Source organism: Montipora capricornis, chromosome 13, assembly GCF_036669925.1.
Source record: "Montipora capricornis isolate CH-2021 chromosome 13, ASM3666992v2, whole genome shotgun sequence".
NCBI classification, from domain to species: domain Eukaryota; kingdom Metazoa; phylum Cnidaria; class Anthozoa; order Scleractinia; family Acroporidae; genus Montipora; species Montipora capricornis.
In genome coordinates this window covers 16,897,130-16,922,129 of record NC_090895.1, presented here as the reverse complement: position 1 = coordinate 16,922,129, position 25,000 = coordinate 16,897,130, and the positions used below count along the sequence as shown (strand labels likewise).

At 39.2% G+C, this 25,000-nt stretch overlaps 2 protein-coding genes across 2 annotated transcripts in view; one reads left to right on the top strand and one right to left on the bottom strand.

Moving 5' to 3' along the window:
* Window positions 1–25,000, top strand: part of LOC138030148 (cysteine-rich motor neuron 1 protein-like) — a 44,941-nt gene that overhangs the window by 8,834 nt on the left and 11,107 nt on the right. The window contains exons 3-12 of the mRNA XM_068878027.1: window positions 1,141–1,305; window positions 2,516–2,572; window positions 4,045–4,230; window positions 6,246–6,305; window positions 11,868–11,924; window positions 17,285–17,341; window positions 19,309–19,524; window positions 20,026–20,070; window positions 23,861–24,082; window positions 24,784–24,996. Coding sequence (XP_068734128.1) covers window positions 1,141–1,305; window positions 2,516–2,572; window positions 4,045–4,230; window positions 6,246–6,305; window positions 11,868–11,924; window positions 17,285–17,341; window positions 19,309–19,524; window positions 20,026–20,070; window positions 23,861–24,082; window positions 24,784–24,996 — 1,278 coding nt within the window. The remainder of the gene's footprint in view (window positions 1–1,140; window positions 1,306–2,515; window positions 2,573–4,044; window positions 4,231–6,245; window positions 6,306–11,867; window positions 11,925–17,284; window positions 17,342–19,308; window positions 19,525–20,025; window positions 20,071–23,860; window positions 24,083–24,783; window positions 24,997–25,000) is intronic.
* Window positions 21,898–23,453, bottom strand: LOC138029468 (uncharacterized). Its single transcript, XM_068877194.1, has 2 exons — window positions 23,429–23,453; window positions 21,898–22,517 (listed from the first exon to the last, which is right to left on the bottom strand). The coding sequence occupies exons 1-2, from the start codon at window positions 23,451–23,453 to the stop codon at window positions 21,898–21,900; spliced, it is 645 nt and encodes a 214-aa protein (XP_068733295.1).

Below are 25,000 nucleotides of genomic sequence, written 5' to 3'. Positions count from 1 at the left end.
TACGGTGTATGACATAATAACCGAGTTTAAGGAAACCAATCAGAAAGATAGAAACGCGATATCCGAGATTGAAAATTTAAAGTGCAACAGCCTACTATGTTAAAAAAAATCACTCCCTTTTTTCTTCAGATGTTAGGTGTGTTTACTTAAAACCTGCCAGGCAAAATTATGAGCTTTGATTTTTATCCGAAGGCTGTTTTCTTTGAGTGTACGTTTTGGATTTCACGAGCCGTCATGATTCACGTTCAAAACTGACCGATTGGACCTCAGAGGGTTGGATCTGGGTAAAAGTGACGACATTTATTCATTAGCTTAAAATTTCAGCGTATGAATGCAACTTAATATATATGCAAAACACGAGTTTAAAGGTCCAAAGCCCGAAACTCCCGTGCTTCATATTAATATATTCACGGCATTGCACTTAAACTAGTGAGTATTGACGTCATCTTTTCCTCAATCCAGCTCCCTCAACATTTGAAAGTAATAAGTTCAAATAAACGGGTGTCTTTTACAAATCAAGGCTTAGAACTTGGGTCACTTAGTGTTTAGTTAACACACTTTTAAAAGGCAAACAAAAGAAAAAAATGATTTCATGGTCATAGTAGCACTTACTAATTCACGATAAACGTTGGCCAAAAGTTTTTTTCCTGCTTCTATTTAGATATGCTCAGATAGGGCAAATTTGCAATAATGTGGGCATTTACAGAACGTGTTTCTTGAGGTATTCAGCACGCCGACTGTTGCAAAAGTCAATCTCCCTTGGGAGACTAAGCACGCCCACTGTTGTAAAAGTCATTCAAACAGAGCTATCTCAGCCTCCATGAAAATAATATGATACCTTTCGCGGGAAAAACCTTTTCCCAAAAGTCAATTTACTCGGGAAAAGGTTTACTCAAGGAATAAGTGGAGAAAGAGGTTCCCCTGGATGAACTGCTGACTAAACGTAGTCCATGACGCTTCAGCATTTACACAAACTCGTTAAAGGAGAAAAAAGGATAAATAAGTTGTGCAAATCGTCCGTATTAACTTTGTACCGATCAAAACGCAGGTGCGGCCGACGTAGTAGTTCCCAGTCAGCGGGTTTGCATAAGGGAAGATGGTCCGCTGTTAATTCTGCAATAATATGATTGTTATCAACAGTACAAAAGAACCCAAAGCCCTGTACTGTGAGCAAAGACATCGTTGGAAGAAGAGTAAATGATCAATCAGATTGTCCCAGAGGTTTTTGGTGCAAGGTTCAATTTCCTGGAATCCCAGATGCTGGAATTCCGGATTTAGCTGTGTGCGTGAAAGGAAAACCACCTGGTATGTCAGTTGAGCAAATTGATGTCAGTTTTTCATGCGTCTGTCCTGTTATTGATCATGGATTGCGTCATAAGCGATAGCCGAGATTCATTGTCAATAACAGGACAGACGCATGAGAAACTGACATCAATTTGTTTTTTACAATAACAAAAAGGCAGAGGGGTCAAAATTAAGTCAAAACACGAGAAGAAAACAAGACAAAAATGCGAGAAACTTCCATCTGACGCGTGCAATATGGCGTTAATATCGCATAAATTATAAATTTATGTGTCTGTCCGCTTATTGGCAATAAAAATTAGCCAATGAGCGCGCGAGAATTTTTGCAGTCATTGTAAAAAGTGCTTTAGAACTACTTCACTTTTTAAGGGAGTGGGGGAGGAGAGATATCAGTAACAGATCTAGAAGGGTGGAGTGGGTGGGATTAGTTGGTGCATCGGAGCTTGCAATTTATGTCGAGGATGCGGCAAAGGCAACTCGAACGGAAACTGTTCTATGCTTAAGCCCTTGTTTAGCCTATGTCGTCAATGCCGCGCAGTAGCAACACTGTACTAGCGATGATGATGTCGTACACAGCTATTGTCTTGTCACGAGAAGTGGGTAGCCTGAGAATCATCGTGACCTTCGGAATGCGTTTGTGGACCACGACGTCGAAGGGCACACTGGTTGTCCCAGATGATAGACTCTAGCTGCGTGAACATCGATATGTCGTGATTCATTGAGGGACATGTACCATAACCAGCTTTATTTTCAAGGGTTTTCCAGTACATTCACGTCAGGTCCTCTTTCTAAATGGCGGAACCGCATGATAAAGTCCCATCGTGCCTCTTGGGTTAGTGAGGTTTCCTGTACCAATCATGTAATGTGACAGGACGTGGTTTCATATATGTTGTAGCAGTGAAAAGTGAATTGGAAACGTCCAATTCAAAGACAAAACTGTCTATGATGCCGTTTTTCGTCAACTAAATATACTTTGAGTACCTGTCAAATGAATGCGGTGTAATGGAAAAATTACGCATGTTATAACCTTGAAAGCACTTTTTGAGGTGGCTTTCGAAAGGCGACAGAAACTTCGTTTGAATGCCTTTGGAGGCCAAGATGATTTGGTTCAGAGCCAGTACTGTGCTCAATATCGATTTTACATTGCTTTTACAAATACACTGTAATTAACTAAGACCGTTTAGAGTACAATTCTTCTACACTTCTGTTGCAGCTGGGAGAGTAGCTACAACCCCAAAAGCGTCAACTGTGGCAGCATCCAATCTGCAAGGTAACTATGTAAATATTTTAAATACCTTGCAGTATTTAAAGCATACCTTAGTAAGGAAAGCCAGATAGACTGTTAGCGAATAAAGGCGATTGCAATGTGACTAAGCCGAGCAACGTTTCCCACTATTCTTTGTCCGATTTGACAAACGAAGTTTTCGTGCATTAGATAATAGGGGGCTTAAGTAACGACGACGGCGAAGGCAACGAGAATGTCATCTCAAAATATAAATTCACGTTACTGTAATCACTTCGTGACTATTTCAAACTTTTTCTTAATATGACAAGGGTGTGGTAGTTGCTAAAAAATGACACTGGTTGAAGCGGCGCTTAATTTAGGGGAGAAAAAGAAAATGTATCCTCAAGTGCTGACGTTCTTCATAAAACCTCAAATTTGTTTATTTCGCATTGCTGTTTTTCTGACAACGGCAAAGAAATGGACAAAAGTGAACAACGCACGTGCAAGACGTACAAAGCTACTGTCTTTGCCCACTAAATTTGCAAATTTGTGACGTTCTTGTTGCGTTCACCGTTGTCGTTGCTTAAGCTCCCTAATACGTCCAGGAACGGCGAGTCTAAAACACAGGTCAAGGGTCGGATCATGGCATCACTTAAAGTGTGATACATGTTGCTGTGCTCCAGATAAATAAACCACAACAAAAGTGTCTCATAGCCCTAATCACTCTAGGAAACACTTATGACCAGAAATGAAAGTAATTGGATGCATTCCCAATTTTGATATCCAACACAAATTGTCCCTTTAAGTCTTAGCATTTGCAACCCATTTATAGCAATGGAACGTTCAGGGTTAACCTTATTTTTGGTTACCTTTACCTCGGCTGCGCCTCGTGAGTCCACAACATTAGAGACTTTTCGGGCAACAGCGCGAACCGCGAACCTCGGGAAATCACGCGATCTTGTCCTTGCTGTCACGTTCGCAGTCAGCGGTTCGAGTTTCAACTTCAAGACACCGATCTTGCGGTAAGTGATTTACGGCAGCGTCTTATGGCCAGAAATCAATCAGACCTCCCGTTTAACCATATCAGTCATGTTGTTGCATCTGTTTGCTATCTATGGGAACAATTTTGAAGATCAAGTATAAGTTTTGCTAGAATTTGAGCAGTTTGATTTGAGAGCAGTTGCAGAAACGAAAAATCCAAGACGGCGGCACCGATGTGCATAACAAGAACGGCTTGCTTAACTTCAAAATCGAGCTAACCTCTAACGGTACCCGACTAACCGCAAACCGCGGTTTGCGGTATACCCCGAAAAGGTCGGTGCTAAAGTTTTCCAATTTGACCACTATGATGACGAATATCGCTGTCGATAAGAGTAGAGACAAAGCTGAACCACGTTCGATTTGTTAAGTTTCCAAACTTTCATAGCCAGTCTATCTATATGAACCATGCACGAATAAACTCCATAACATTGCATCTTCTAATTTCGTCTCGTTAACGTTTCTTTCATTTATTCTAGGGCATTTGCCAGACGAGTGCAAACATCTACCCAACGCTGGACCCTGCAAGGCTGCCTTTCCTCGATGGTATTACAACTTGGCAAAGAGAAAGTGCAAAGAGTTTTTGTATGGCGGTTGTGATGGAAACGCCAACAATTTTCACACGGAAGCAGCTTGCAAAAGTTTCTGCATGCAGCAAAACGCAAGTAAGTCTCTTGATGTGAGAGAAGGAGATTTGGCAGTTAACCCTTATCTTTTCCTGTAGTGTGTGAGAAGTTTAATAACCGTGTCATAGGAAGTAAAAAGTTCATCTGCTTACTCACTCGATTTTACTTGCTCAATAATTCCACCGTGGGCCTTGATTGAAGTTTTGGAATGTTGCGTCGCTGGATCGTTGAGACCAGAGCATTGAGTGCAATGCCGTGCAATAAAATGCGATAAGACACGACTTGCGATTGGACACGCGTCACCAAACAGCTATTCCAAGTGTTTCATCGCTTCAGCAAAAATACTCGTAATAATGGCCTTTATTTAAGTGTCAAGGCTTCTAGCGTTGGGCATTAATTGAGAACACCATAGTGTAAGTTGAAAGCACATCAAATGAAACGAATGTTGCTATTTGAAGAGAGGGGAAAAACGGAATACCCGGCGATCCAGAGTCATGGATTCCGGATTTCAAACTCGCTGCTTGCACCGAAATGGATCTTACCCGGAAACAGTCGAAATCTCTGGATTCTGGATTCTATACAATGGATTCCGGATGCTAAAGCCTCACATTTGCTATATTCCGGACTCCGGATTCCTTCACATCGGGGGATTAAACATACAGATTTAGATCGATTTGGATCGAAATATATTTCGGCTGAATCGAACAGCGTTTCTGTATCTACATCGCGTCCTCAGAACGTGGAATAAACTTTTTGCTTCTGTTGTGCGATGTTTAGAGCTACCTTATTTACATAAAGGGTTCAAAACTTGTACTTCTCATCCGCTTACCGAAGTTAAGTCCTGTTGTACGAGCGGGGTTAGCCGCTGGGTGGGTGACAGCCTCGGAATACCTCGCGCTGTACGCTTTGAAAAAAGAGAGGGCGACGTCCAGTTAATCAACCGCGTTTCTTTCCTTTGCGATCGTATATGGGCTGAGCTTAGTCAATCTCAACCCGAGTCGAAGGTTTTTCTCCCTCGACAAAGTCAACGTTTACGGTGAGCGAATCTCAATTGCCTCTGAACGTACCGCCTCGCTCTTTCGTGGTCGTCAAGAGAGTTGTCTTCGCCATCTTTCATCATAGCTAGTGTATTGGATTTAACTACCCACATATCTACCTCCCAATTTTATAAGTGCGTTCCAACGTAAAAAAACGGAATTTCAAGCATTTAGGCGATTACCAAAAAAGCCTGAAATAAGAAATTAATGCTGCATTGGGACTCAGGCTAGTCCGTTGAAATGCAATATGTGTACGATAAGGATTATATCAGAGATATATATCTCGTGTGTGTTCATTTTAGGCCGAGAACAATTCTCCAATTCGATCTGTTTAGGCCAGCGGATTAAAGAGCCTCACGTTATCTTTCTTAAAATTTGGGCCACGATTTCTATTCAGATTTCATGCAAATTATTTTTTTCTCTACGAGGATTTTTGCAGCAGGTTCTTTCCGGCTTCTTCTTGACAGCATCTCGTTTGTATACTGCAGCTCAGATCGGCTGGATTTAATAAGACGTTTGATTGAATTTTCGACCGCGGATATTGCGTTTCTAGCTTTCGGTCTTGTTCGCTTAATCTTGGTTGTCACCTCATATATCGTCTTACCAACTATGGAAAGTGATGGCGTCAAGTATTTCCAAGCTGAAAATTTGTGAGGGATGCGAATTTTTAATTTCTAAGTGTCCAAGCGTTCAGAATTCAGTAATGGTACTAATTCGCGCTTGTTGGGTATGAGACTGGTCATAGCCAACTCGGCGAAACGCGCCTCGTTGCTATTTACCCTCTTGCGTCCAATGCGAGCTCATAGAATAATTGTTAAATAACCTGTGATAGCCTTTTTGTTGCTACTTTGTCTTTGTTCGCAATGATCCGCCTAAATCCGCCAAAAGATAGCTAACGGGCTTCTTTACACTGTGCACTGCGTGGCGGAGCTGAAATTTTTTTTTTTTTTTTTTTGCAGTAATTTTTTTTAGAGCGGAAAGTCACCGAACCAACACAATGATTGATTTTTGATTTAGGTTCATTTCCTCTGGTCAAGCACACAGTTCCTTCTCAAATAAAGGAGATAAAAGGACCAGGTAAATTAAATATTGTGTTACTCACAAAGAAATGATTTGTTGCCGTAAACTGCTCTAGGGAGCACGTGAATTCCATAATTTCGTTACTTATACTTAACCAGCGAAAAGTTGTTTCTCACGTCAACTTGTCTCGTTACAAATCTTTTATCAATCTTCACCATTATATTGTAATAGCACTGTGGCAAGATATTGTATGGTACATTGGCCTCAGCGGGACTGAAATTCGTGGAATTCTGATGCACATCCACATAATAAAAAACAGGAGTGAAGAATGTTTAGGTTTATTAGCAAACACGGGCGGGAGAATAACTTCCCCAAATTAAGAAGAAAATTAATAGGGAAATTCATTGCCAAGTTTGTCAACAATTGTCTTGATGGACAAGCCCAAGTTATTTCTCAGACTATTCAACAGCGAACTTATGATATTTATTGATAAAGTCAATCTAGAGTCGACTAAGAAGCTTTTTTAGGTTCAATAACAGATCGAAGGGTCACTTGGACACGCTTTCATGTTAATTACCATCGCGGTCCCGTGGTCAACGTGGCAAATATTTCGGTATGGAGAGAAGAAGAAAACAAAAGAAATAAAGATGGACGAGGAAGACTGGGGAAAGTGGTTGAATGTTTGCCACCACCTTCCGCATTCTCGTAGTGAAATATGAAGACTGAAGAAATGGAGTTAAATGGACTACTACTGCAGTCCCGTAATAAATGAAGAAGACTGGGAAAAGTAATTAAAGTGACTGTCACGGCGGTCCACAGTCCTGTTGTAAAGTAAGAAGACTGCAAAGGAAAAGTAACAGTAACATTTTTCATAGGAAGCCACCGTGCTTATGTTTCACGTAGTCGGCCTTTTTATAGACTGTAAACTTTCGTCACGGTCACAATAAAAAAACCACCAGATCATCATCTCAAATCAGCTGTCAACTTTGAAGTGATGTGATCCGCTAGGTCATACTAATTTAGGTCGTGTTCTATTGGGATCAACCGTTTCAACTGCAACCGGTTTAGGTTGAACGCGGTAACTCCTGGGAATAATTATCACCAGACGTCTCAGCGTTGACAAGTTGAGGGAAAGCAACACGGCAAGAGCCCGCGGCAGACTTTAAATGGCCCACACAAACGACAGCAGTCGCTGCCAATTAACAAATGGTAAACGGCTCAGCGTGCACTATAATGAGTTATGGTGCACGCGGGAGGCTGCTAAGCACCAAAGAAGCGTAAGAGTCGCTTGAGGCAATAGCAGCGAACGAAGAACACGCGTTGCTCATATAACGGTGGAAGCATGTACAGTAAATTCTCTACTTTTCGCCAAAAATTTGACAAGTGTCCCGAAGTCTTTTGACCCGGATTGTAGATGGAAATAAATAAATAAATACAAATTAATTCCAATTAAATCATAGGTATAAAAGCTATCCTAAAAAAAATGCGTTTTTAACTTATTCTTAAAATTGTTCACAATTCTACTGTTGCGAATTTTACTGGCGAGCGAGTTCCATAGCTTTGAGGCGGCAACACAAGAAAAGCCCTGTCCCCCAATGTTCTCTTAGTTTCCTCTTGCGGCAACTCAAGTGGAAGCTCATTGTTTGATCTCAAAGAATAGTGCGATGCACTCTTAATACCGATTAAATCATTGATATATTCCGGAGCAAGCCCGTGAATAGCTTTAAATGTAATGACTAGTATCTTAAATGTAATTCTACATTGCAATGTGAGTTAGTGAAGCCTGAAAAGCACAGACGATATATGATGAAAGCCGGAAACATTGCAAATTCGGCGCGCGGCTGTGTTTTGGACACGCTGTAATTTATCTGTGTCTGCAGCAAACCATATAATAAACTATTGCAACAGTGAATTCTACTAGTAACTAGAGCATGCTCTAACATCTTCGTTGATTCAGTGGATACTTTCTTATGTATCTAATGTTGTACAGGTGAAAATAAGATGCACTGCAAATCTTATTGATTTGTGTCCCCATGCTAATTTACTGATCAAACCAGCAGCCCAAATTCTTGGCATCTTGAGATGGAGTAATCTGATGGTCACCAACAGCAAGAGAGCCTGCGCTGAACTTAGACAGTTGTTGTCTTGTTCCAATAAGCAAATACTCAGTTTTATCGGCATGAGTTAAGCTGCATATGTACGCTTTGCGTGCCTATTTCTTTTAATACAAAATGTGCTTTTCCGTTGTATACAGAACGACCAATAGTTATGTGGCAAGATGTTTGCATCCTGCCTAAGGTAACAGGACCATGTCGAGCTTCTTTTTCTCGCTGGTATTTTGACCCGTTCCGAAGAAAATGCATCAAGTTTGCGTACGGAGGCTGCAGTGGCAACATGAACAATTTTTCTACCAAAGCAGAATGCAAGATACGATGCATGAAGAGAAGGGTGAAAACTCGAGCAAGGGCCGCGGGGATTTGGTACGGAGTTCTCAGGCGACGCGGTTCTGCGTCGAGAAAGTTCCGCCAGGGTTAAAAACTCACGGAGATGGGGCACAGGGTTTTGATGGTCTTCTGGAGAATGCACTTAAACTCCTCGATAAGAAATTATACAGATACAGTTTGCAAAGACCTATATACTTAAAATCATAGGGGGGGTGTCTTACAGCTAAAAAGATTGTGGGCAAAAGTCTGCCACAACTTTATCCCTGAGTTAACTAAATTTATCAGATGCACAACGTGATTAACGTAAAGTTCAACTTATTTGTGATGAACAGTTAAGAAAATTAAAACACATTTAACGTAATTGTGCTCGATGTCTGCAAGTCTGCAACCAGAAAGTGTAAACCATTCCTGGTCTACTATACGTTTGGATAGCTTTGTCGTGTGATGGTCCACTTCAAATAGTCAATTAATCGTGTGATTTGAGTTTCAAAACCACGAGAAGCTCATAACGAGCTAAGAAGCCTTTATTTATGGTGAATACTGAAAGTGCTCAGTTATAAAGTCCACTTGTGAGCAGGATCCAGCTAGCTTGTAAACAGAAAAACAACTTTCTGTCCACAAGCTAGCTTATTTCGTCACCAAATCATAAGCACTTGTGTCTAAATTTCATGCAATTAAGTAATCTGTTGATTTCGTAACTATCACTTTTTCACATATTTAAGATCTTGTAACCGACTTAGTTCTAGCCAAGTATTTTTTAGCTTCTATCGTAAACACTGAGGAAGCCCGAAGGGCAAAACGTCTGTTCCCTACAACCTACTATGATATATATATATATATATATATATATATACTATTATTATTATTATTATTATTATTATTATTATTATTATTATTATTATTATTATTATTATTATTATTATCATTATCAGGAGTCCATTACCAGGAGCTTCCATGCGTATTGTACCCTTGAGTCAATCCTTTCCCGTATCTTTCTATTTTAGAACTACTATATTTGACGTATGTAAACATACGTGAAGTGGTTCACGTACGTCACATACGTGTGTGACGTAATGAATGGCTGACCAAAGGTCTCTCATGATTGGCTATTATGAAAAACCCACTAAAGCTCTCCTGGGAGGTGCTCCTAAAAATAGAAAGATACCGGAAAGGGTTGACTCACGGAATTAATATGAAAGGTGATGATGGGTCTCGGTAATGGGCTCCTGGAATTATATAATGCATAGTAATTATAATTATAATTATGATTATAATTAATTATGCAGAAAGCAAAGGCTGAACCGTGACGTATCCATGGGATAAAGCTATCCAGACCTCTAACAACTTTAGCTAAAGCACTGTATGTGAAACTCAGACTCACTTTTTTTCACAAAATATGCTCCTAAAGAAAGGACAAGTACATTGAGCTCTGTTTCGCTAAAGGTGGATTTTCAAAGATATTCTTAGTTACACAGAAATTCAGTTAATGAATTTTATTACAAAATGGTGAAGGATAAAACTTATAGTAAGTTTATGTGTAAATCATATTTTGGTTGGCATATGGCAATAGCAGCATTCACATTTCAGCTGGTTACAAGTATACGTACTTAAGCTGCCGCACTTCATAGCTTCAGTAGCTTTATAGCTTTTCCAGACATGACAACCATCTTAGCTTTAACAAGGGCAATTAAAGGCTCCCCATTGTTACACATGCGAGCGCCATAATACAGGCGAAAAATAAATCTCCAGAAATGCTTTTATATCTTATATCAAAGAAGATAATTAACTTTTGACATGAGTCTATGATCACGAGCGTACAAGTGGGATATATTAGCGTCGCGTCGTTTTCTAGATACTTTATGTATCCTCTAACTAAGTGTATCTAGTGTTATGAAATATTGCACAATTCAATTTTCGACCTCGGACATTGCGTTTCAAGTTTTCTGATTAGTTCACTCAATCTCGGTTATGAGCTCACATACCGTATGACCTAATATTGTCATTGGTTATTGGCTGGTCCAAGTTCCAAGTGTTAAAAATTTCATGAAAATTTAATAAAACAGTTATTCCATTCGCGCTTGTTGGATGTGAGACTGGTTATAGCCAACTTGGCGTTACGCACTTCGTTGGCCATTTACGATCTCATATCCAACGCGCACTGATGGAGTAATTTATATAATTCTCTTTTTCTTTACAATATTGAATGCACTATAATAAGAGATGAATAAAATATTTACCATCGTTTTCAAATACTTTTCTTTTTCTTGAGATTGATTGTATTTCAAACTAGATATTTCCAGCTAATCAGATGCATTACATATTTAATTTTACCCTTTCCATGAAAAAAAGTCTCTCGTTTATTCCGACACTTATGTCTAACAATAAATTGGTCTCTGAAAGTGCCACGACATAAACCCAGTTGTACGCTCCCTGCTCTGGACTCGTGGTTACTGAAGGAAGCATTATAGCCAACAGAGTTTGATCGTTTGAATGATGATTGTGACGATGATGATGGTGATGACGACGACTATGACGATGACGTTGACGAAAATGGTGACGATGACGACGGCTACGACGCTGATAATGACGATGACGATAATGAGGATGATGATGATGATTATGACGATAGTGATGATGACATGATGACGACGATGATGATTATGATGATGACAATGACAACGACGATTATGACGAGGGTGATGACGGCGACGATGACGACGACTGTGATGACGACGACGATTACGACGACGGTAATGACGACGACGATGACGACGATGATCATGATGACGACGACGATTATGACGAAGTTGATGACGGCGACGATGACGACGACTGTGATGACCTCGATGATTACGACGACGGTGATGACGACGACGATGACGACGACGGTGACGTGTGATTGATGCATTGATGCATTGAAGGTGACGATGATAACGATGATGATGACGATGACAACAGAGATAACGATAATTAGCTTTGCGGGTGCATTCCTAGATTTGTATATAACTAACGTAGTTTTAAATAAAGAGTCTTATAATTAACAAACGAATCAATGAATACAATTAGGTTATTTCCCTAAGACTATCACAAACGTACAAGCTGCAGTTCCAATGAAGTCACTGTTGGACGCTTGAAAAACTAAGACCAGTGTTTTCTTTTTTTCTTGCCCATACAGTGTCAACTTCCTCAGGGTTAAGCATGCCATCCATCTCTACTGCCCCAGTAACTTCAGGTGAGAACCACACATCTCCTTTTCTCTTCAATTGACCCTTTTTTAGCAAAACTTCATTAAGAAAAAAGAACAGCTTACGAGTTTGTGACAGTTGAAGGGTTTGTACTATTAAAAGGTCTACTTGTAAATGCAGTAATAGAACAAAGATTGTTTTGCTGTTGTTGTTTCAGTGTCTTTACATTTGTTGTTCGTTTTCTATACAGGCCCAGTGATTATGCCCCTGAGATTGCTCTTTTTTACGTTTTGTCTTTTTTTTTTTTTCATTCTCGCGCACGTAGAAGGAAAAACCAGACAAAGAAACATTTTCCTTTTACCAAGAGTCCATTACCCAATAGCATAGTTAATAGAGGGTACTGGTTTGGAAGCTCGGCAAACATCAAAGGGGCAAACAAAGATGCCAAGATTTAGGTTGGACAGTCCACGACCGTGCACAATCTTTTGTTTTGCGCTCATACACTATGCATGAATTACGTAACCAACACGTTTCTATTGGTTAGTTACGCTGTACGGAGTAAACAACTATTGTGTTTCGTGCACGGTCAAAGTAAAAAAAGAGAACAAAAACATACAACAAAGAAATTTGTCGGGTTTCATAACCATTCCCCTCTATTAACTATGCCAAGAGTAAGTAACTGGGATGAAGTTGTCGCCATCATGGTCAACTAGAAAGGTGTCTAACTCAATGCTGTATCCAATTCAAATCTCCTAGGGTTAAGACTGTATAGCATTTGCATTATGTAGCATTCGCATTTAAATGATGTGGAAATACCTGGAACAAAACGTTTCATTCCCAAAGGGTTTGAATTGAGTACAACGTTGAGTTAGACGATTTGGTCTATTGTTTATTTTGGTTTAAAAATAGACACGTTTCTGACGGTGATGGGGACTAGGCCAATTTGGGTAAATTTTACTCTTGAATGATGGACTCTTACTCTCACTTAATGTGAAATGGATAATCATAAGAGACGAACGAATTGAACGAATCAATCATTGAAACTACTTAATACAGTCCCGCTACTGAGCGCTGGAAAATGTAAACAAGTTACAATTAGCTTGGGTGTTGTTTCTTATCGGGCAGAATATAACTAAGCATTGCCATGAAATTAAGAATAACAGAAACTATTGAAAAATTGCTCTTTTGCATGCACAATCTTTAGCGCTATTAACGTTTACATATTTTTCACATGAAAACGCTCACATTTTTGTCTTATCACTAATCTTTCACATTTCACAATAAAACGCTCGAAATACCGGTTAAGATGGGATACTCTGAAAAGTGGGCGCTCATAAAAAGGAATGATTTTGAAAAATCCCCTTTTTTGGTGAAACTACGGTGAAAACCCGATAGTTAAAAAACGGTGAGGAAGACTGTCTCCAGTTCAAACCAAAGCCTCTATTCAAGCATAGTTAATAGACGGGAATGGTTATGAAACCCGACAACTTTCTTTGTTGTAGGTTTTTGTTCTCTTTTTTTGCCTTGGTCGTGCACAAAACACAGTAGTTGTTTACTTCGCACTGAGGAACTAACCAATAGAAACGTGTTGGTTACGAAATTCATGCATAGTGTATGAGCCCAAAACAAAAGATTGTGCACGTTCGTGGACTTTCCAACCTAAATCTTGGCATCTTTGTTTGCTCCTTTGATGTTTGCCGAGATTCCAAACCAGTCCCCTCTCGCTCTGAGATCATAGTTAATAGAGGGGACTGGTTTGAAAGCTCAGCAAACATCAAAGATACCAAGATTTAGGTTGGAAAGTCCACGACCGTGCATAATCTTTTGTTTTGAGTTCATACACTATGCATGAATTACGCCAAACATTTCTATTGGTTGGTTCCTCAGTACGGAGTACTATTGTGTTTTGTGCACGGTCAAGGCCAAAAAAGAGAACAAACACCTACAACAAAGAAAGTTGGCGGGTTTCATAACCATTCCCGTCTATTGACTATGCTGAGATCTAGGGGTAATTTTCCCCTTTTTTGGTACATAGGTGAAGTCGGCACAAAATATTGAAGCTAAAATGGAGCAAAATGTTTTTCTTTACTTTGGACGAGAAGAAGACAAACCGCTTTAAAAAATGTTTAATTTAGTGAAGATAAGTTTTTCGGCCGACTTGTTTGAGGTACGAATTGATTTGCGGCAAACAGTAATCCAGCATCGGTACCCTTAATCCCCACGGTATTAACGAACGCTTTTCATTTAACTAATGTATTTCTATTTTTCACGTTGCCATGTTACCACCAATAACGTAGTTCCTACTCCACTAAATAAACTACACACAACCCATAATTCCTCCATTCGCTAGCTCTGACGAAGGGCTAACGCTCGAAACGTCAGCTTTTAGAATCCCTGTACGGTGGTCAATTTACATTATCAACTCGTTTGATAAAACCAACAATTTTCCCAAATATTGCTGTCGGACCAAACCAATTTGACTCCCAGCCCAACTTTTCTTCATCTTGGATTACCAGTCATGCTTGATTGAATTCGAACAAAAACGGAGTGTTAAGAGCGACGCTCCTAGGCTTTCCGTGTTTAAATTTATCACCCACTCATTTCTGCGCACCATGCCTTCTTTTATAAGAGGGTGCGCTGCTGTCTTTGACAACTATGGCAAAAACGTACCCTGTCATGTGACTTGCAGATGTTTCACGAGGTAGGTACATAGAGGACTTTACACGGGGACGAGGAGATAATAATTTTATGTTTGAGTGGTAAGAACGCGAACGAGTGAGATTCAAACATAAAATTCATATCTTCGAGCGAACGCGTAATTTTCTATTTATCATATGGGCAATAAATATACATGGTGGAGATTGAAAAGCAGGCTTTAATACAAATACTGGGTATTGATACAAACAAAAAAGGCGGGAATCGTGACATCATTGCTTAGTATGACCATTCGTGTTACCTACGAAAAATACGTCACTCAGTTCCCGGTTGCAGTGGTAGTGTTGGTTCTACGAGTGTTTTAGTTCCCGTCAGAACATTCCCGTCCATGTAATAATTGAAGATAATTCATCTATGATTGAAAGTTTTTTTTCAACAAGGTGGGTCTACTTAGGAATCAAATTGCACTCTACTTTTACGAAGCTGTTATATTTTAGGATAGAATTTTAATACGAATAAACGTTCATCTTGCTTTGAGTTGAACAAATGGTTAGATGCTTAATGGTTCCGTCGAATTCTAGCCTCTACCACTTAACAAAAGAAGACGAGTAAAAGACCAGGCATTGAACTGCAGTAGATTCTACCAAGAGTCAATTAGGTAGGACAGTTTTTACGGCCTTGGTGGGCTCCCCATCTGTCAAAAATGAGTGTATTTCTTAGATTACCCATTCCCGCAAAAATTTGTGAAAAAAGGCAAAAGCAGTCACGCATGACATGACTTCTCCTCATTGGTTTAAGTGGCAGTCCTTTGTTTGTTTTCGCGCTTAAAGTGTATCATATATCCAAGAATAAGCTCTTTTGTTACTGTGCCAGGTTTCAAAAAGACCTTAAATTGATAGTGGAACACTCTTAACCTAATTCACTCTTGGGTCTAATGAGAACTGCTTTTTATAGGAGAATCTTTGTTTACATTTTTTGTCTCATTAGCACAAGGCCATTGTTTTCAGTGCTGATTATTGAAAGTGCATTGCATAATGAGCTTTATTATATAAACACCAATGAAATACCAAGTGAGCTTTCGCGCGAAAACATGATATGTTCACACGTGAGGAAAACAAGTTATTTTCACACGTGAAAAGATCACTGTTTCTATGGTTGCAAATCAAAATAGCACTTTTCGATGCCTCTCGTGAAACGATTCATTCTGGAGGTTGGTGTTTATATAATAAATAGAATATTACATGGCCGCTTGGAGATACGAAATTTCTCTTCTCGTGATAAAAAACATTTCACTCGTTCGCTGCGCTCACTCGCAAAATATTTTTCAACACTCAAAGAGAAATTTCGTATCTCCGCGCGGCAATGTAATGTCCTCTATATCTCTAAAAATTTTTACCCGGTATTAACCACTTTCATAAATGGCGACCACTGTTTCGTTCTTTTGTATTTTTGTTAATCAGACCTACTGCCCTCATTTTGAAACAAAGGTTTTTTTGAAATTTGGTCGTCGTAGCGAGGCTAGAAAGGCTTATTAGCATTAAAACAAAAGAAGATATTTTATTTGGCCGCCATAAGTTATGAAAGAGGCCTATACCTAATAATCTCTGAGCAATGATGGTTTGACAACTCGAAATTTTATAAAGAATGCATGGAATCTTTAGCTTGTTTGCCACCCAAGAATTATCACTTTGTTATGGCTTACAACTGGCTCTTTATCAAAGCTAAAAGACTCAAAATTGGAACCTCCAAGTTCTTTTACCTTTTGAAGTCAATTAGTAAATAGCATGACGCCTCGTGTGAGGAAATGCTTCTTTGTGCAACATAACTTGAAACCCTAGTTACTCCTCCATTTTCGATTCCAATGCTATTCGAAAAACCTTAAATAAAAATGACTACAACCAGGTTTTCTGAGCGCGCGAGACTGAGCACCCCCAGCAAACCATTGTTTTAACGAAAACTGCTGGTCAGCAAGCTGGTTCTGGTCATTGCTGTCTAAGGTCTTCCATTCTATTCTTGGTTTTAACTCACGTGATCAACAGCCACGTTTTTCAACGAAAACTAAAGAAAACATTTACATAATAAAAGAGTTCAATTCCCGGGGATTGGATCGGGACTCCAACATGGCCGCCGTTTCATTGCTTGGGGACTCCAACATGGCGGCCGTGACACCATGTGAAAACCAAGAAGTTTGGATTTCCTTTTGTGTATCATGCGTGATTGATGTGGGACAACTAGCTTCTCTTCCAGATTATTTTCTTTTTGATATTTAGAGTCGTATTGATATTCACTGCAAAAACTTAGGCAAGGCTGGCTATATACCTACACCTATACCTATACCTATTCTATGCTGCCGTGCGTCTGTTCACAGATGACGTCAAAACGTGATAAGAACAAAATAGTGTCACCTAGTGTGTCACTGAAGTTCTTACCACATTTTGACATCTTCTGGTGTCTATTTGTGAACAGACGCACGGCAACGTGAAACTTATTTGTTTTATATTACAAAGAACAGTACTGAAACGTTTATTTTTACGATGACGTCAGCTATGCTCTCTCCTCTAATAGATCATAGGTGACAACCAATCAAAATGCGTGCATGATTTTGCTTATTATATTACAATGTGATGAACTATGTGTTTTTTTTTAGGGGGGGGGGGGGAAGGGGGTGTCAGGGAGCGACTAAATATCACAGAAGTCCTTTTGATATTTTCATGCAGCATTATTTGTTTTTTCTTGATTTTTCTCGTCTCAGAGCCAAGGAAAACTAAGAGGCCCAGAACGATTCCCCAGACAAGAAAATCTCCCATAGGTAATTTCTCGCGATCATTATTGTAAGTTCAAGTAGCCTTTGCTTAAAGAAAAAGTTACCTTCGTAAATGGTTTAAATCCAGGGGTCATATCATAATAATAAGTGATGTACGATCACCCGTGTGAGCGTAGTCCTGAGAAAGACTCTTTGGATGGCAGTTACTGATGTTTCGACAGCCTGAGCAGAAGTCAACTTCAGAGTCAAGCGATTTGTGTGACGTTAATAGAGAGATTTTCAATTGAGTGTCGTAAAACCAAAACCAAAGTAATTACTTCGGCCAATCAAAAACGACGGAGGCAATCCAGTAAACCAATCAAAACTAGAAGTAATTGCACGTAACCGACACAAAGCGCGGGAAAATGTGCACGCGTGAGCCACGATTGGTTTGGATTTCACTTCTGATTGGTTGAAAAAGTGGCGCGAGAACTTTGAACCAATCACGGAGTGAAGTAATCATAAACCAAAGCAATTCGCTAATTAATTTCGACACTCAATTGAAAACCACTCTATCAAAATGTTCCTGTGATTCAAATTATTGACGCGTTTCAGGAGAAAGTATTGGTGTTTGTTATGGTGTAACGTGAACATGACTTGTCCCCTAAAGTCAGTTATGCGTTTTAGTTGATGTAATGATAATAATAATAATAACAATAATAATAATAATAATAATAATAATAATAATAATCATAATGATAATAATAATAATAATAATATTATGATAGAGCGGTTTTCAATTGAGTGTAGAAAGTAATTAGCGATTTGCTTTGGCTTATGATTACTTTACTCAGTGATTGGTTCAAAGTTGTCGCGCCACCTTTTCAACTAATCAGAAGTGGAACCGAAACCAATCGTGGCTCGCACGTGCACATTTTCCCTGGCTTTGTGTCGGCTACGTGTAATTACTCCGAGTTTTGATTAGTTTACCGGATTCTCTCCGTCCTTTTCGATTGACCAAAGGAATTACTTTGGTTTTGGTTTTACGACACTCGATTGAAACTCGCTCTAATGAGAATGATGATGATGATGATGATGATGAACTTTCAACCATAGATAGCACTGAGGCACTAATTGGGGACAATGTAAACTGAAATCAACAATAAAGGCAAATCAAGGCAAATGTTAGTTTCTGAGGAGAGGGGAAAACTGGAGTACCCGGAGAAAACCTCTCCTCCGGAGCAGAGTAGAGAGCCAACAAACTCAACGCACACGTGACGCCAAGTCTGGGAGTCGAACCCGGGCCACATTAGTAGGGGACGAGTGGTCTCACCACTGTGTCATTTCTGTTCCCTTTATGTCCCATTTTCCTGTTCAGAAGCATTGTTATAAACAGCAGTATTATTATCTGCCCCATTCAGCCTTTTTTTTTTTTTTTTCGTTTTAATGAGTTGCTTTTTGGATTGTTTGCAGCACCTGTAAAATTTGTACCCATGTCTTTCCATTTTCTCGATTCGCGAAAAATTAAACTGGCTTCTTCTTTGGAGTTTATTGTTGTATTTCTTTCACTGATGCACTCACTTACATCCAGAAATGCAAGTAAAGCCTCATTTACACTAGCAACTTTTCCTTGGCAGTGTAAATAGAAAAATATGAAAATATGTCAAGTTTTTCCTTGACAATTGCCAGTTTTTGAACAAGGACACTTGTCAAGGAAAAACTTGTTATTTTCTTTTCATTTACACTACCAAGGAAAAACTTGTAAAGGGAAAACTTGTCAAGGAGAACTTGCTAGTGTGTACAGTCGGCAAGTTTTCCTTGACAAGTGGACTTGTCAAAGAAAACTTGCTATTGTAAATGAGGCTTAATTATATACACGCGATTTTTTTAAAAAATCCAACACGTAGTTTTCCGTTAAGTTTAAGTATTTCCTACCTGTTTTAGACAATAAAATTACTTTGAGGTTGAGGTAAATGGATCTCTTTATCTTTACTTCAGGATCAAACATTACTTTATGTCCATTTTTACAACAGCTAAATGCCATGACCTACCGAGCAACAAGCTTTATGGAGACGCCGAGACATGGGAACCAAACGATTGTACCGTGTGTGTTTGTCGCAATGGCACCCCAGAATGCCTTGCCACTGTGTGCCGGCATCCAGATTGCAAGGAGCCACTTTATATCAAGGGTCAATGCTGTCCGGTGTGCCCGCTAATGGATCCGAGAACTTCAGATCACAAAGAAGCAGGTAATGGAAGAGAATCATCGCATTCATTGTGACTTTGCATTTTGATGCGAGACACGCAAAATCATTTTGAAAATATCCAAATTACCAAAATTTATCTAATAGACCTAATCGGCGAACTCAATGTTGTACCCAATTCAAACCCTTTGGGAATAAAACGTTTTGTTCCAGGTATTTCTATATCATTTAAATATGAATGTTATATTATCATGCAAATACAAAATACAAAGAATCTTAGTCCCAGGAGATTTGAATTGGGTACAACATTGAGTTAGCCGATTAGGTCTATTTGTCGCTAATGAAATACGTTTTAAGTCTTCATGCCCATAAAACCAACATGCGGAGCGTAAGAGTGCTAGCGACGCCTTAACAACTTCGTTTCAAACAATTTGTGTTTAAACCAATCTGTAACACAATCCTGTTCTGATAGCCCAATACGTTCAGAAAACAGCATTTTAAAGTTAAATGTTCACGTCTAATACCATTTTTGAAATTTCCCTCTAGATCTCATCAAAGCCTTTGCTGAGAACAAACTGGACACTGTGTTAGGTAAAAGCTTGTTATCTTAGCAGCTGCAGAGAGATACTATACATAGATTTTTTAAAAGTGCCATTGGCTAAGGAGGGACCATTGTCATCACTAGCATCCAAATCTACATCATCATCACTTTCATCATCATCATCATTATCATCATCAATATTATTAGCGTCGTAATGATTATCACCACCACAATCATCACCAATATCATTACCATCATCATAACAGCATTATAATCACCATCATCATTATCGCTATCATCGTCACCATCACCACCACCACTATCACCACCATCGTTGTTTTCACAATCATCATGATCATCAATATCATTATCATCGTCATGATCAACACCACTACCATCATCATTAATATCATTTTGTCATTATCATCACCACCACCATCACCATCATCATCAGACTGACTCGAAAATGCGGCTTTGCAGAGCAAGGTTAAAAGACTACATGTAATGATGAACCTGCGACCGCATATCAAGGGTGCTTACCATTTACCTGAAACCATCCGGATGAAAAATTCCCTTTTAATGGTAAGCGAATTTCCATCCGGAAAGAACGGGAAAAACGGGTCCTGAACCATCAACCATATGCCAAACGGAAATTTGAGCCCCCGATACGGTATTGTAGCGGTTGATTCTCTGTCACTATGACAACAAGTTGCTAATTAAAAACAATTAAAAATGGCGCTACACGGGTTTTTGTTGGCTGTTTTGGACGACGACGAGGACTGTCATGACTTGATAGAGTCCGACGACGACACTTTTGTCCTTGCTGTGGGTTCTACAGTTATGCGACGAAGCCTCAGTAGAATCCAAGGCTACTTCGAAGAAACTGTACCATCGTATTTTGGGGACGAATTTAAAAGTCACTTTCGGCTGACTCGTAATCAACTATGCTACTAATGAAAGCAAAATTTTTACTGTGATCAAATCAAGTTTTTTGAACCTGTACTAAACCAGGAACACCAGAATAGCAGCATATCACTAAGCAGTAACTAACAAATCAGTGTGTGGCCAGATCCAACATACTTGAGGTGTCAGTTAAAATGCTTGGTTATCTATTGACAACTATATTTGATAAACTTGGGCAGGGACCTGGGAATTTTTTATTCTCTGCGGACATGGCATTTAATCATGCAAAGGAAAAAAAAAGCAAATAAGTATGAAAAGTTAGGAGAATCAACAATTTATTGTCAAAGTTGTGTATTTGTTTGCCAAGTGTGGGTTATTGTTAAAGATCACTGAAATAATGAGTACAACATTTGAGATTAATATTACATGTCATGCTTTAAAGTAATGTATGTTGCAGTGTTCAAAATAAATCAATGTAGAAGAAGGCAAGGCTACAACATAGCTGAGGACTATGCCTTTACTTGAGCCATAATTCTGGGATACTAGCTTGATGAAATAGTTGTATCAAAGCCTTAAATTTGGCCACATCCCTAAAGTATGCTTTAGGGCAATCTATTTTATTATGGTTGTTTTTGGGCAAAGTAAATACATGTGCTGGAAAATAGTTTTTAAAATCCAAACTCAATTACATTTCAAGTATAGATAATTAAGAATAAGAGTATGTGAGCATGCCAAAATATAGTTCAACTTACATGAATGGAGGAAATGGAATGGCTAATATTATTGTAAAGAACATTAAATTCTGCAAATTAGACATTTTGACATAATTTACCTATATGGTAATAACTCCAAGAAGTTGAAGCTCATTGCACAAACTGTAAGTACTGTAAATATAATTGTCCAGCAAGTGTACATTTTAACTTATTATCACATAAATGTGTAAATAAATAAATACAAATGAAAATGAAACCATCTCATTTGTTTTTCAACACTTGAAGTAAATTTGCCCAAAACAATTTTTTTTCCTCATTCATTTCTTCCATCATCTTAACTTTTTTGTTTTCTGCTTCTTCTTTTTTCTCTTGATATTCCTGGAGGAATGTGAGCATCTCAGAAGCAGACGACCTGCTTTTGCGTTTCTTTGCTGGTCTTTTTCTGGGGGTCTTCTTTTGGGGTGTTTCAGCAGAGTAATCACCATCAACAGAGCTATCACTTTCCTCACCTTCATTTGACATCACACAAGATGAGGATTCAAGGGTATAGGTAGGCCTTACAGCTGCATTCATGCCAATGCAATCAGCCATCTCAGAGTAGTACTTCCACTTCTTGTGGTTATTTCCACTTTTGTTGTTATGATCTGTGACTTCTTTGAGTTTTGCTTCCAGCTTGGCCCACTTTCTTGCACACTGATCTGCAGATACTCTGAGATCTGACTTTGAGTTGAAACTTGTTGCAATTTTTTGAAACACCTCTTTTTTGGTTGTTTTACCATTGCCAAATAATCCTTTATGATCTTTCCAGCAACATAGAAGAAGATTAATGTGTCTGTCTTCCCATCTGTCCAAATTGAGATCATTTGATGATGATGTTGAACCTATTTTTTTTGAAGAAGAAAAGTTAAGCAACAGGTTAAATTGTTAGGTTACTTCTGATCTGTCTGTCCTTTGCATTGAAATGAAAATTTTTCATTTATTACATAAATGACGGTAATTTTAGTCAACACCAAGACATTTCTTTAGTTGTAATATATGAGCTTAACTTGTTGAATTTATGCATTCACTGTAGCAGTATACTGCTCTAAAATACATTTATTGGTGAAAAAAATGTCTAGCCCTACGAGCAGAGCCTCTTTACACTTTACTGCGGCTGAGAATTGGGAAGAAAAATTCAAGTTTATCGGGAGAAAGGCTCTGCTCACAGGGTGATGATTAGCTATTTAAAGCTTAATACAAATTTTTTTTTGCAAAGAGTAATTTTCTTCAAAACATTCTGACGAAACATCGTTCCAGATAAAGAGTCGAATCATTTATCAAGAGTAAAGTTCGAAATTAAAGTAACAGGCGTTAAAGCTTACAAGCCTAAGGTTGTTTTGCACTTGCAGAATCCATGCAGAAATATTAGCTTATAAGCTTAAGCTTAGTTTTATATTTCACTTCTCGCGGTCCGATAGCTGAGTTCGGCTCATATTTTACCCCTTCTTGCCTGTAGTAATGCACATTTGGCTTTAGCTTAACAGTCTCAATAACTTGCTATTAATTGAATTCAGCGAAAATGATAGACTGCGGAACCACGGGATCGGGATCGGTCGATAAAAACCGACAGGATTGAGGGAAAATTTTAGTGCCCCGATGGCGAGATGCGAAAACTCTAAAAACAGTGAACATTTTATGATTTTCAGACCAAAGGATAGACTTCACTCCTACCAATACTTAGATTAAAGGGGAATCAAACTAATTCTCACTAATATCTAATTCAAAGATGTTATTTAGCAGTTTTCAAACTCACCTTCGTTTCCCTCATCTTCCGCCATTTTGTTTTGTCTTGCGTGAAAACTCTTCAAAAGAGCGGGAAGTTGAAATGGTACGTACACCAACCGGGAAAACCGAAAAGAGCGGGAAAAGTGGATCGCCTAAAACGACCGCCCACTTTTTCCGGAACATTCCGAACGGAAGGGGACGTACCATTTCATTTTCCAACCGGAATTTCCGGTTTTTCAGTGTAAATGGTAAGCACCCCAAGTTTCATATTCATGTATCCACTCAGCTTGTAAGTAAGTAAGTAACTAAGTAAGTGAGTGAGTGAGTGAGTGAGTGAGTGAGGAAGTTTGTCCGCTATTCTGAGTAGGTTTTTTTGGCGTAATACGTTAAATTCATTCGCTTTTCCGCATATTTTTTTGTGTTAAATGGCAAATAAATTGGTGATGGTTGAATTTTCCAGTGAGCATCAATCACGGAAGCAAGCGAGGTGTGTGTCATGACATTCGCACAGGGCAAAATTACCTCGTCGGGCAGAGCTGGCAGTTAGACCAATGTACAACATGCTACTGCGGCAAGAGTGGCAAGGCAGCTTGCGCCTTACAAATGTGTGAGAGAGATCCCAAGTGCAAGGATTTGCTGATGGATATCAATCAGTGTTGTCCCAAATGCAGAGATGCCGAAGGTGTGTACAACAGTAAAGACTAGACACTAGAGTCCATTACCAAAGAATGAGATTTACCCAAATATTAGCGTCAGAAAAGAATTTATTTTTAAACTACGTTTTGCAGGAAAACACAAAAGACCAAAATCTGTTAACTCAATTTTGTGCACGTTTCAAATCTCCCGGGGTTAAAATTGTTCTATTAAAATGTTTGCTCCCGCGTGCCCGCAACAGCAAACGTTTTTGTCAAATGAAAATGGCGTTATGAGGTTCTCAACACTTACACTCTCCTTCAATACCATAATGATTGCGAGAATGTTCCGTTGAGGGAAACCGGGTTGATGCAGCGGTGTGTGCATTCGCTTTCTACCAGCGTGGCCTGGATTCGATTCCAGGACCTAACGTCCTATATTGGCTGAGTTTGGTGTTTCTCCAGGTACACCTCAAGGTAGAACTTGTCATCGTCTTCATCACTAACTCCTCCCCCTCCCCCTCCCATCCTTCCTTAAAAATGGATCCTTCCTCACCTCCAAAGAAAACGTAACAAGGCCGTTTCTGCGTTTCAATTCACATTAGCACAGAAGAGTTTGGAAACCCAACTGAACATGTAGGCTATTCACAAAGCATATTGAATTAATTTTGTATAATGTCGACGTTAAATTAGAACGATTCATCAATAGAATAAAATCTAGCCACTTTACCTTTTTTTTCTTATGGCATAGTTGTGAAATCCACCAGCAAATGCTTCGACACTGTCACCCAGAAATACTACCGAGAGGCCGAACTGTGGCAAAGAGATGAATGTACCTCCTGCACCTGTGGAAATGATCGGAAACCGGTCTGCACTCATACGGCTTGTCCTCCGGTGTTTTGTGAACTGCCTATGAAGATCGAGGGACGGTGCTGTCCTGTGTGTCCGTCTAACATTCAACAGGGTAA